General features: G+C 34.1%; 1 protein-coding gene across 1 annotated transcript in view; it reads left to right on the top strand.

The window, feature by feature from the left end:
* Positions 1–9,241, top strand: part of bmp6 (bone morphogenetic protein 6) — a 97,408-nt gene extending 88,167 nt beyond the window's left edge. Inside the window, exons 5-7 of the mRNA XM_062021235.1 lie at positions 1,955–2,031; positions 8,047–8,157; positions 8,221–9,241. Coding sequence (XP_061877219.1) covers positions 1,955–2,031; positions 8,047–8,157; positions 8,221–8,370 — 338 coding nt within the window. The 3' untranslated portion in view covers positions 8,371–9,241. The remainder of the gene's footprint in view (positions 1–1,954; positions 2,032–8,046; positions 8,158–8,220) is intronic.
* The last annotated feature ends 5,807 nt before the right edge of the window (positions 9,242–15,048 follow it).

Raw genomic sequence — 15,048 nt, 5'->3', positions numbered from 1 at the left:
TGTTTTTATTTACGATTTTTTTTTTTTTATTTACACAATGTGCCAACTTCACTGGTTTTGGGTTACATAATATATAATAATTATAAATATAAAATAATATATAGGTATATATCTATGTATAATGGTATATATGTATATATACACATGTATATACTATATATCCATATATGAATATAGGAATATTAATACACAAATGTGGGTATATAAAGTATTAGGGCTGCGAATCTTTGGGTGTCCCACAATGCGATTCAATATCGATTCGTGGGGTCACGTTTTGATTCAAAATCGATTTTTTTTCAATTCAACACGATTCTCGATTCAAAAACGATTTTTCCCCGATTCAAAACGATTCTCTATTCATTCAATACATAGGATTTCAGCAGGATCTACCCCAGTCTGCTGACATGCAAGCAGAGTAGTAGATTTTTGTAAAAAGATTTTATAATTGTAAAGGACAATATTTTATCAACAGATTGCAATAATGTAAATTTGTTTTAACTATTAAATGAACCAAAAATATGACTTATTTTATCTTTGTGAAAATATTGGACACAGTGTGTTGTCAAGCTTATGAGATGTGATGCAAGTGTAAGCCACTGTGACACTATTGTTCTTGTTTTTTTTAATAAATGTCTAATAATAATGTCAATGAGGGATTTTTAATCACTGCTTTGTTGAAATTGTAACTAATATTGATACTGTTGTTGATAATATTCATTTTTGTTTCACTACTTTTGGTTTGTTCTGTGTCGTGTTTGTGTCTCCTCTCAATTGCTCTGTTTATTGCAGTTTTGAGTGTTGCTGGGTCGGGTTTGGTTTTGGAATCGGATTGCATTGTTATGGTATTGCTGTGTATTGTTTTGTTGTATTGATTAATTAAATTTTTTTTTTTTTTTTAAATAAATAATTACATTAAAAAAAAAATCAATTAAAAAAAAAAGAGAATCGATTCTGAATCGCACAACGTAAGAATCGCGATTCGAATTCGAATCGATTTTTTCCCACACCCCTATAAAGTATACTTTTTAAGAAATAAAATGATATATTTGATAACACAAATTAAATAATTGTACAAACTTTTGTAAATTATTAATACATTAAAATAAAATGCTTTGTTTTCATAAAAAAATAATTGTTTTGTCACACAGTGAAAATAGTTTATTCAATTCCTAAAAAATCTTTTTCCTCTCCAGTGTTGCACTATTGTATTAAAAGCTTAGTAGTTGTAGCTCCCTCTGCTGGTTTTGCTCGGTCACTGCCCCACTTGGCCTCAATGCAAGTGGACTGGAGCCAAAGGTGTTGTTTGGTGTAATCTTGCAATTAAACGCCTACAAGAAGTTCCCTCCATGTTTTCATGCATGAATGGAAACATGTTTGTTGTGTTCCATTTGAGGCCAGCTGTCTAAACAAGGCTGCTGTTGATCAGCGTGTTGAGCTGGTGACTACAACTCTGTGATTAATGTCGTCTGACACAAGCTCTCGTCTGGAACAACTTGCATGAATTCACTTTTTTTGTACTAGTGATATTCTTCGAGACGCAACGCTTCTTGATGCTGGTCAGACGCAGTGAAAGCACATTTTCTTCCTGCCATTGTCGCCAACATGTGTATGCGTGCGCCACGTGAAGCCCTGAGTCTAGGAGAACACGAAGACGTCAGTGGAAAGTCCTGACTTCAGCGAGGTGACGCTCGCCAGCAATGACCTCCTCCACTCCAATACCTGCCCTGGACCCCGCCCACCTCCCATGGACTTGGATCTAGGAGAGGAGGAGTCCATCTTGGCTGCCTCACTTCTTGTACTTCACTGATGAATCCAATCAGTGCTGCGTTCAGGAGTAAATGTTTATTGCATAGACACCCAACTGGATTTGTTGCTATGTGTAACTCACTGACCACAATGAGGACATGTTTGTAACAACACACAATGTTGATGCATATTGTTTTATTTCTTCCAGACTACAACAGCAGCGATCAGAAGACGGCCTGCAGAAGACACGAACTCTACGTCAGCTTTCGAGAGCTCGGCTGGCAGGTATCCAACCTTTTACACTGTATATAGATGATCTTTGACTGGGGCTCCTGTAATATAGAGGATCTTTGACTGGTGCTCCTGTAATATAGAGGTATTTTGGTGTTTTTGACCGGTGCTCCTGTAATATAGCGGATCTTTGACTGGTGTTTTTGACTGGAGCTCCTGTAATATAGCGGATCTTTGACTGGTGTTTTTGACTTGAGCTCCTGTAAATAGAGAATCTTTGACTTATGTTTTTGACTGGAGCTCCTGTAAATACAGAATCTTTGACTTATGTTTTTGACTGGTGCTCCTGTAATATACAGGACTGTCTCATAAAATTAGAATATTGTGATAAAGTCCTTTATTTTCTGTAATGCAACTAAAAACATGAAAATGTCATACATTCTGGATTCATTACACATCAACTGAAATATTGCAAGCCTTTTATTATTATTATTATTATTATTTATTTATTTTTTTAATAATGTGCTGCCCAGCTTCTCGGGCAAATCATATAGCAGATGTAGATGCCCATATCGGCTGTTCAGATTTACTTTACAAAAGAGAAGTGTAGGATACTTCTCTTGTTGCCTTATTTGTATTTTGACTTCATTAAATGTATTTATATTATCATTTGGTGCAGCCGGGCCGGAGCAGGAGGGGATAGAAAGAGAGAAAAAGGAAGACAGAGGGGGGAGTTGTGGGGACAAGAGGGGGATTAGACAGAGAGACAAAAACAACAACAGCAAACACAACAACAACAGCAACAACAGAGCAACATCAGCAAATACGACATGTACAAATATGATAGTAAAAGTAATAGCAAATAAGCAGTTAGCGAAAATAAAAAATAATACAGAAATGACAATGAGCATTATTACACTAAAAATGGAGCAATATGAATACCAATAGAAATAGTGCTATTGATAATAAACAATACCAATACTTTACCTTTATTATCAACAATACAATTGTTCAAATGCAACAATACATATACGTAATGATAACTTGAGATACGAAAGAATGCAGAAAAATGGAGGGGAAGAAAGAGAAGCAACCTACATTAACCTTGTAGATTGTTATAGTAACAATAGGTTAAGCTTTGTCAGTGTGCCATGTGTTATACCCAGTTTACCCTAGGGCAGGGGTCGGCAACCCGCGGCTCTAGAGCCGCATGCGGCTCTTTAGCGCCGCCCTAGTGGCTCTCTGAAGCTTTTTCAAAAATGTATGAAAAATGGAAAAAGATGAGGGGAAAAAAAAAAGTCTTTGTTTTAATATGGTTTCTGTAGGAGGACAAACATGACACAAACCTCCCTAATTGTTATAAAGCACACTGTTTATATTAAACATGCTTCACTGACTCGAGTATTTGGCGAGCGCCGTTTTGTCCTACTAATTTTGGCGGTCCTTGAACTCACCGTAGTGTATAACTTTCTGCGACTTTTTAGGACGTGTTTTATGCCACTTCTTTTTCCGTCTCATTTTGTCCACCAAACCTTTAACGTTGTGCGTGAATACACAAAGGTGAGTTTTGTTGATGTTATTGACTTGTGTGGAGTGCTAATCGGGCATATTTGGTCACTGCATGACTTGCAAGCTAATCGATGCTAACATGCTATTTAGGCTAGCTATATGTACATATTGCACCATTATGCCTCATTTGTAGCTATATTTGAGCTCATTTAGTTTCCTTTAAGTCATCTCAATTCAATGTATATCTCATGCCACACTATCTGTATGTAATATCTTCTAATTTGTTGCGGCTCCAGACAGATTTGTTTTTGTATTTTTGCTCCAATATGGCTCTTTCAACATTTTGGGTTGCCGACCCCTGCCCTAGGGCAACAACGTTAATATATGTTTGATGAAACGTAATTATGTGCATGAGTGTATGTGTGCATATGTGCTTGTATATGTACAGTATGTGTATATGTGTGCTTGCACAGTGAATGTATATGTACAGTATGTGTATATGTGTGTTTGTACAGTGAATGTATATGTATAGTATGTGTATATGTTTGTACAGCGAATGTATATGTACAGTATGTGTATATGTGTGCTTGCACAGTGAATGTATATGTACAGTATGTGTATATGTGTGTTTGTACAGTGAATGTATATGTATAGAATGTGTGTGTGTGTTTGTACAGCGAATGTATATGTACAGGATGTGTATACAGTATGTGTGTTTGTACAGTGAATGTATATATACAGTATGTGTATATGTGTGTTTGTACAGTGAATGTATATGTACAGTATATGTATGTGTGTCAGGCCCGGCCCTAACCAATCTGGCGCCCTAGGCAAGATTTTAGGAGGCACCCCCCCACATCGGCAGTGAAGTATTACAGTCTAATAATAAAAACATATGATTCCAGGAATAAAATGAAATTATATAATATAGATGAAAAACCAAGGAGATATATGTATGATGTTAACTGATATGCAAATTAGATTAGATTCAATTTATTGTCATCATTACAGTGAAATGCTGAATAGCAGAATGCAAAGTAACAGTATAATATATTATATGAGAATGTTATGTTATGATTATCTTTAACCGAATCACAGCAGTGCTCAAATAAAAAAACAGCATTCCCTCTCATGTGATATTGCTTAGTTAACATTAATGATGTGCACTTTAACAACTAGGCTTACAACTATACCTAATATATAAAGGGGTGGAAAAGTGACTATTACCTGCAGGGCAAACATTAGCTAACCAGAACGCAATAACAATGTAAACAAAAAACACTTGCTTAAAAGATCTAATACAAATGTCCCTGAGGAATGTAAGGCGGGAGTACTGTAATTACCTAACGTTACATTATTATTTTACATAACAATTTAGCCCCCTCCACAATATTAACCCGACGTTAAAACAGAACTAGCTATTTATTGATTAGCAATTGCTGAATCATGTAACATTAGCTTAATGCTAAAAAGCCAGGTTACTATCACATTCTGTAACAGACAAATAATTTCATGTAGGTTAACGTTACCTACCTGCTACCTCAGTCTTTTTCTCGTTTCACCTCCTCTTCCTTTCTATTTTTTCTTCCCTGGGCACCTGACAGTTTTGGCCGTTTTGACATCTTGTGTTGATTTTTTGATGTGGTAAGAGTCATGATACGGGAAGGGAGGGGGCGCACCGTGCGGGGGGAGGGGAGGGGGTGTAATGTTGTAACAAATAATATTTTTATTAAATAGGCTTTACTTTGCATTTTAATTAACGTGGGATTATTTTTGTATTTAGAAATAATAGTACCAACTTTTTTTTTTTCTTTTTTTTTTTCTCCAACATTTGTGGCACTGGCGTGGCGCCCCCTGATGGACGGCGCCCTTAGCATTTGCCTATACGGCCTATGCCACGGGCCGGCCCTGATGTGTGTGTTTGTACAGTGAATGTAAATGTGTAGTATGTGTATGTGTGTGTTTGTACGGTAAGTGTATATGTACAGTATGTGTATATGTATGTTTTTACAGTGAATGTATATGTACAGTATGTGTATACAGTATGTTTGTATAATGAATGTGCGTGTGGATGTACGAACTTTGAGTGTGTAAATATGTACTGTATTTATTTGTATATGTATGTGGGAGCGTAGGTACCTATGTATGTCTGTATGTATGTGTGTGAGTATATGTGAATTTGCATGTACAATACATTTGACTCCCAGTGTGTGCGGGAGCCAGAGTACGGCCCCAGCCTCCCAGAGAGCCCATCCCACAAACAGTAGGTGCGGTGCACAGGGAACCAGGGGCCACCTCCCCCACGCAGCCAAGCCGGACAGCGACAGGAACCCCAGAGCCTGGCCCACCGCGCCGCCCACAAGGGCCAGCAGCAGGCCGCAGACAGACGCACCCGGCAGAGGACAAGGCACGAGAAAAGCAGGGGGCAGCAAGACCCCAAGCCAGCGAGAGACCACACCCCACTTGGACAGAAAGGCGGGACGCCCCGCCCGAGGGGCCCGGTGACCCCCCGCAACCGGACGGGAAGACCGCCCCCGCCCCACCGGCAACCGGGCCCCCACGAGCCCCCCCCCACCCCCGAAGAGCGCGGCGAGGCCAGCCCACGGCCACCCCACCCAAGCCGGCCGCCACAGGACCACCCAGCACGGGGCCACGGGAACCACCTACCCCACCCGCAGGGACCCCAACGATGGAGATGGAACAACCAGCAACCGCCCCGCCGAGTCACCCCCCTGAGGTAGGGGGAATAAAATAAATAAATACATATTAATAATAATGATAATATTAATAAAATATATTTAAAAAATAAGAATAAATAAATAATTAAATCTATTTATTTAAAAAAAAGAAAAAAAAAAAAGAATTAAAAGAAGATCACAGACATGCTGACACACAAGGTCGCTACACCAACAACTGGCCGACTCGCAGCACCTCGGAATACCCTGCAGCACCAAGCTACCACAGTAGACGCAGGGACCAGACCCAGCAGGCCCCAACCAAGACGGGCACCCGGAAGGGATGGATGGTGGGGACCCAGGAGCTCCAGACACGCGGTCCGGATGCAGTAGCCTGAGGCGCCGACTCCCACCCGACAGGCAGGCCAAGAACGTACCCCCAGAAATATACATACATATATATATATATACATACACATAAACATACACATGTACACATACACACACATACACATGCATACACATACACATATATATACATACATACATACATACATACATACACACACACACACACACACACACACACACACACACACACACACACACACACACACACACACACACACACACACACACACACACACAAACACACACACACATACACATACATATACACAGTTTGTCAGCCCCGACAACCACCACGCGCGCGCGCTGCCACCAGTCACAACATCAGCCACCGCCCTGCACCAGACCCAGCAGCCACGGGCGCCCACACCACAAACAAACGGCAGCAGAAACAGCAGCCACAACACCCCCGGACAGCCAGCACCACCCAATCAAATCGATCAAAAAAAACCGCGACGGGCAACCACATGCCAACAGGATCACAGAGACCAGCCAGCGCCAGCCCGCCAGCAAGCCCAAACGCCAACACGCAAACAAGAGACACCAACACCCCCCCCCCCACCAAAAGACCCCACAACCCCAACCCAAACCCACACAAACACACCACCGCCCAAACAACCGAGACACAGTATCCAGACCAGACACGGTCGCCGTAATCTGTGCAAAAGGATTCCCAACCAAGTACTGAGTGCATTAATTGACATTTTCAAATGATTGATTTTGTTTTGCTGTTATAAATCTTTTTTTTTTTACTTGGTCTGAGGAAATATCCAAATTTTTTGAGATACGATCTTTGACTTTTCTTAAGCTGTATGCCATAATCAGCAATATCAAAATAATAAAAGGCTTGCAATATTTCAGTTGATGTGTAATGAACCTAGAATGTGTGACATTTTTGTTTTTTTAATTGCATTACAGAAAATAAAGAACTATATCACAATATTCTAATTTTCTGAGACAGTCCTGTATATGTGTATATATATATATATATACATGTGTATATATATATATATATATACATGTGTATATATATATATATATATATATATATATATATATATATATATATATATATATATATATATATATATATATATATATATATATATATATGTGTATTTATGTATATGTATATATATATGTATGTATATATATATGTATATGTGTATACATGTATATATATATGTATAAGTATATATATATGTATAAGTATATATATATATATGTGTATATATATGTATATATATATATGTGTATATATATGTATGTATATATATATATGTATATATATACATATACACACAGCCCGGCCCCCGGCCAAATGGTTTTAACCCAATTCGGCCCCCGAGTCAAAAAGTTTGGGGACCCTTTTACTAGAATGTATTTTCTAGTTATTTATTTATTCAGCATTTTTATTATGTGCAATAAAGATTTTTGAAGATGATTTCCGTTAAGATTCTTCACGTGTTCTTCTTAGGACTGGATCATCGCCCCTGAAGGCTACGCCGCCAATTACTGCGATGGCGAGTGCTCCTTCCCGCTCAACGCCCACATGAACGCCACCAACCACGCCATCGTGCAGACGCTGGTAACTGCAAACTTATAACTCAAAACACGTGCGACATCGTCTCATCCCAGGATCTTCTTTCAGGTGCATCTGATGAACCCCGAGAACGTGCCGAAGCCCTGCTGTGCCCCCACCAAGCTGCACGCCATCTCCGTGCTCTACTTCGACGACAACTCCAACGTCATTTTGAAGAAGTACAAGAACATGGTGGTGCGGGCTTGCGGTTGCCACTGACCCCCTGTGGTGGCCTCAAGGAGACACTGCAGTCATTGCAGGATTGAATGAACCTTCATGGACGTTCGTTAATATGACGCATCTTCTCAGACGGACAACTGCTTTCTGTTTGCAACATTGAGGTGGGTTTGAAATGCTAATTGCATCTTTTTTCCACATGAGAGAGGAATCCAGTACCTTAATATTCCAGTGGCCTTAATGTTCTTATCAGGTCTGCTGAGTCCCAAGTCCGTCTAGAACAAAATCTTGCTCACGTCGCATTTTAGAAAGTTGGCCCACAGCATCAAATGGATTCTGCTCAATGAGTCAAATCGGTGCTAATTTGCAGCTCAATGGTATTTTTGTGTTCTTTCTCCCTCCTGTTTGCGTTTCGGTCGCCGTATTTACACTCCCAAAATAAAAGTGACTAAAGCAAAGTGTCCGCAGGCTATTTTAGCAGCCTCACTGTCAATATTTGCCTCGTCTAACATGATGCATGTCCCGGCTAAAAGTGATGTTGTGGTCCAAATCTTTCCATGTGAGACTGTGGAGTCTTTTCCACGACAAATTGGAAAATCTAATGGCAAGAATCATCACAAATATTTTTTGTGTCAAATACAAAATATACCTCTGGTAAGCTGCTGTTTACATTTGTGTTGTGTAAATACTTGTACATTCTTTTATTTATTGCACCTTTTATTAAGAAGAAAATAAATTACACCTTAGTATAAGAGATAAGAACAAAACCTATTTTGGAATTTTTTATAATGAAATATCATGTTACAACCTGTTTTGTTTTTTTTACTAAACCATGGGCAGTGCACAACCCATGAGTGGGAAAAACACGGAAAAAAGTGTTACTCGAGTTCTTTTTAGGGCTTTTTATAAAGATTTCCTGACAAAACTCTGCTGTGTTTGTCTCCTTGCATTCAGTGTGTTTTTAAACTTCAGTGATGACGTGAATACGTCCGGTTAAATGACCTGGAAAGAGAAGTTTGTGTATACATATATATACGTATACCGGTATATATACATATACTTGTATATATTAGTGTATAAATATACATGCTAATACATGTATATGTATATATATATATATATATATACATGCATATATATACATGTATATGCATGCATATGTATGTTTATGCATGTGTGCATTTATATGCATATATATATATATATATATATATATATATATATATATATATATATATATATATATATATATATAAAGTATAAACATTCATGCATATACATATATACATATATACATGCATATACATATACATGCATATACATGTATATACATCATGTATATGCATGTATATACATGTATATGCATTTAGATGCATGTACTGTATCTGTATGTGCATGTGTGTGTATATATATATATATATATATATATATATATATATATATATATATATATATATATATATATATATATATATATATATATATATATATATATATATATATATATATATATATATATATATATGTTTATACATGTATATGCATGCATATACATGTATATGTATATGCATTTATATACATGCATATATATACGGTATATGTTTATACATATATATGTATATGACTGTATACACATGTATATACATATACATGTACTGTATATTCATGCATATACATATACATGTATAAACATGCATATACATATATATACATGCATACACATATACATGTATATACATGCATATACATGAATATACATGTATATACCTGCATATACATATACATGCTTATACATGTACATGCATATGAATATGCATATACATGCATAAACATGCATATACATATACATGCATATGAATATGCATATACATGCATATACTTGCATATGCATGCATATACATACATGCATATGCATATACATGTATATGCATATACATGCATAAAAATGCATATGCATGCATGTGAATATGCATATATACATACATATACATGCATATACATACATGTACATGCATATGCATATTAATATACATGTATATGCATAAACATGCATATGCATACACATGTATATGCATACACATGTATATACTTGCATATACCTATACATGTATATTCATGCATATACATATATATGTATAAACCTATACAAGTATATACATGCATATACATATATATATTCATGCATAAACATACATGTATAAACATATAGATGCATACACGTACATGTATATACATGCATAAACATACATGTATAAACATATATAGATGCATACACGTACATGTATATACATGCATATACATGCATATGCATACACATGCATATGTATATACATGCATATACATATACATGTATATACATGCATATACATATACATGTATATACATGCATATACATGTATATGCATGCATATACATGTTTATACATATACATGTATATACATGCACATGCATATACATGTATATACATGCATATAAATATACATACATGCATATACATGCATATACATGCATGTATACATGCATATACATGCATGTATACATGCATATACATGTATGTATACTTGCATATACAGGCATGTATTTATACATGCATATACATGCATGTAAGTATAAATGCATATACATGCATGTATGTATACATGCATATATGCATGTATGTATATACACGTATATACATACATACATATACACATATATACATACATACATATACATGTATATACATACATACATATACATGTATATACATACTGTACATATACATGCATACGTATGTATATACATGCATACGTATGTATACATGCACATATACGTACATATGTATGATTACATTTACATGTATATACATGCATATGTATGTATACATACATATGTATGTATAAATGCATATATATGTATGTATATATGCATGTATATACATACATGTATATACATACATGCATATACATACATGTATATACATACATGTATATATATGCATGTATATACATGCATGCATATACATACATGCATATACATACATGTATATACATACCAGTGACGTGCGGTGAGGTTCATGGCTGGTGAGGCACTGACTTCATCACAGTCAGATTTACAAACACATGAACCATAAAGAGTATCTTATTCTCTCCATTTAATTGGCAACAGTTAAAGGGTTGTGTTTAAAAGCTCATACCAGCATTCTTCCCTGCTTGGCACTCAGCATCAACGGTTGGAATTGGGGGTTAAATCACCAAAAATTATTCCCGGGCGCGGCACCGCTGCTGCCCACTGCTCCCCTCACCTCCCAGGGGGTGATCAAGGGGATGGGTCAAATGCAGAGGACAAATTTCATTACACCTAGTGTGTGTGACAATCATTGGTACTTTAACTTAACTTTACACATACAAACTGTAGCAGACAAAAAAGCAGATTTAATTAAAAAAAACATTATGGTCTTACCTTTACTTATAAATGAAGTCCATGCGCCGCTGTTGTGCTGGATAATGCACCCCCGCCGTAGAATGCACCCCCTGACGGGAGTGTTATATCAACTAAAGCCCACACTTAAATTTTCCACGTGCAAGATTGAATCTATTTAAAAAAGTTATTTAATAAGAAGCTAAAAAGTGCAAAAACAATCATGTTCGTGTTGGAGGAGTTGTGAATGAATGAAATACAAAATCCGTGCTGCAGTCTGCAGGTGTACCTAATGTTGTGGCCCTGCAGTCATTCACAACTCCTCCAACACGAACATTATTGTTTTTGCACTTTTTGGCTTCTTATTAAATAATTTTTTAAATAGATTTAATCTTGCACGTGGAAAGTTTAAGTGTGGGCTTTAGATGATATAACACTCCCGTCAGGGGGTGCATTCTACGGCGGGAGTGCATTATCCAGCACAAGGAGGCGGGATTACTGCGAGCCTCAGCCAGTGCGTCTTCGCAGCCGTTTTAAGATTGCTCAGCACAAGAAATATGTTACACACATACAGTTGTTGACAAAATACACTGTACATTATATACCTCAGCTAACTGAACTATGGAAATGTATAATATAATTCATATAGCAATACGGTCTCACTGCACAGCAGGCCAGCAGTTAGCCGAGTCATTGCGCAATCCACGTGAGGTTCAACTCAGTGACGTGCCTCAACTGGCTGCTGATCACAGCAAGTCTCTTCTCAGTGTTTGAACGGAAGTTAAATGGAAAATAACTTTATAGTATAATCACTGGATACATATAACAATTTAATGAATTTTTTTTGTTTTTACATTTTTTTCTTTCCATGATGGCATGTGAGGACCCGCCTCACCTGACTGCACGTCACTGATACATACATATACATACATGCATATATTTACATACATACATACATACATGTATAAACATATATTTACATGTATACACATACATGTATATACATGCATATATTTACATACATACATACATGTATAAACATATATTTACATGTATATACATACATACATACATGTATATACATATGCATGCATAAAAGCGCTATACAAGTATAACCCATTTATCTTTTTTTTTACATATGCATGCATATATATATACACATACATACATATGCATGCATATATACATACATATGCATGCATATATATACACATCCATATATATATACATGCATATACATGTGTATATATATACATGTGTATATATATACATACATATACATGTGTATATACACACACACACATGTATATATACATATATATATATACATGTACATATACATGTATATATATACATACATATACATGTGTATATATATACATGTGTATATATATATACATACATATACATGTGTATATACACACACATGTATATATACACATATATATATACATGTACATATACATGTATATATATACATGTTTATATATACATACATATACATGTATATATATACATACATATACATGTATATATATATATATATATATACGTATATATACATACGTATATATACATACGTATATATACATGTATATATACATACATACATATACATGTATATATACATACATCAATCAATCAATCAATCAATGTTTATTTATATAGCCCTAAATCACAAGTGTCTCAAATACATACATATACATGTATATATATACATACATATACATGTATATATATACACACATATACATGTATATATATACATACATATACATGTATATATATACATACATATACATGTATATATATACATACATATACATGTATATATACACACATATACATACATATACATGTATATATATACACACATATACATGTATATATATACACACATATACATGTATATATATACACACATATACATGTATATATATACATACATATACATGTATATATATGTACATACATATACATGTATATATATGTACATACATATACATGTATATATATATACATACATATACATGTATATATATATACATACATATACATGTATATACATACATATACATGTATATACATACATATACATGTATATACATACATATATATATATATATATATATATACATACATACATATACATGTATATACATACATACATATACATGTATATATATACATACATATACATGTATATATATACATACATACATGTATATATATACATACATACATGTATATATATACATACATACATGTATATATATACATACATACATGTATATATATACATACATACATGTATATATATACATACATATACATGTATATATATATATACATACATATACATGTATATATATATATACATACATATACATGTATATATATATATATACATACATATACATGTATATATATATATATACATACATATACATGTATATATATATACATACATATACATGTATATATATATACATACATATACATGTATATATATACATACATATACATGTATATATATACATACATATACATGTATATATATATACATACATATACATGTATATATATACATACATATACATGTATATATATACATACATATACATGTATATATATATATATACATACATATACATGTATATATATATACATACATATACATGTATATATATATACATACATATACATGTATATATATATATACATACATATACATGTATATATATATATACATACATATACATGTATATATATATACATACATGTATATATATATACATACATATACATGTATATATATATATATACATACATATACATGTGTATATATATACATATACATGTATATATATACATGTATATATATACATATACATGTATATATATACATATATATACACATGTATATATATACATATACATGTATATATATACATATATATACATGTATATATATACATGTATATATATATACATACATATACATGTATATATATATATACATACATGTATATATATATACATACATATACATACATGTGTACATATATATATATATACATACATATACATGCATATACAGTATATATGCATATATGTATACATACACATATATACATATACTGTATATATATTACTCTACATATAGTATAATAAAGGAATATTATTTTTAAAAGTGACCAATTGATACTTAACTAGTATGTTTTAAAAAAAAAAACTTAATTCTACTTATAGTATACTGTTGTAGGTAAGCAATACATACGTATACTAGTATTCTCTTTAAAGTAAACATTTCAAATTATT

The sequence above is a fragment of the Entelurus aequoreus genome, linkage group LG15 (genome assembly GCF_033978785.1).
Source record: "Entelurus aequoreus isolate RoL-2023_Sb linkage group LG15, RoL_Eaeq_v1.1, whole genome shotgun sequence".
Lineage (NCBI taxonomy): Eukaryota > Metazoa > Chordata > Actinopteri > Syngnathiformes > Syngnathidae > Entelurus > Entelurus aequoreus.
This window is presented reverse-complemented; position numbering and strand designations above follow the sequence as displayed.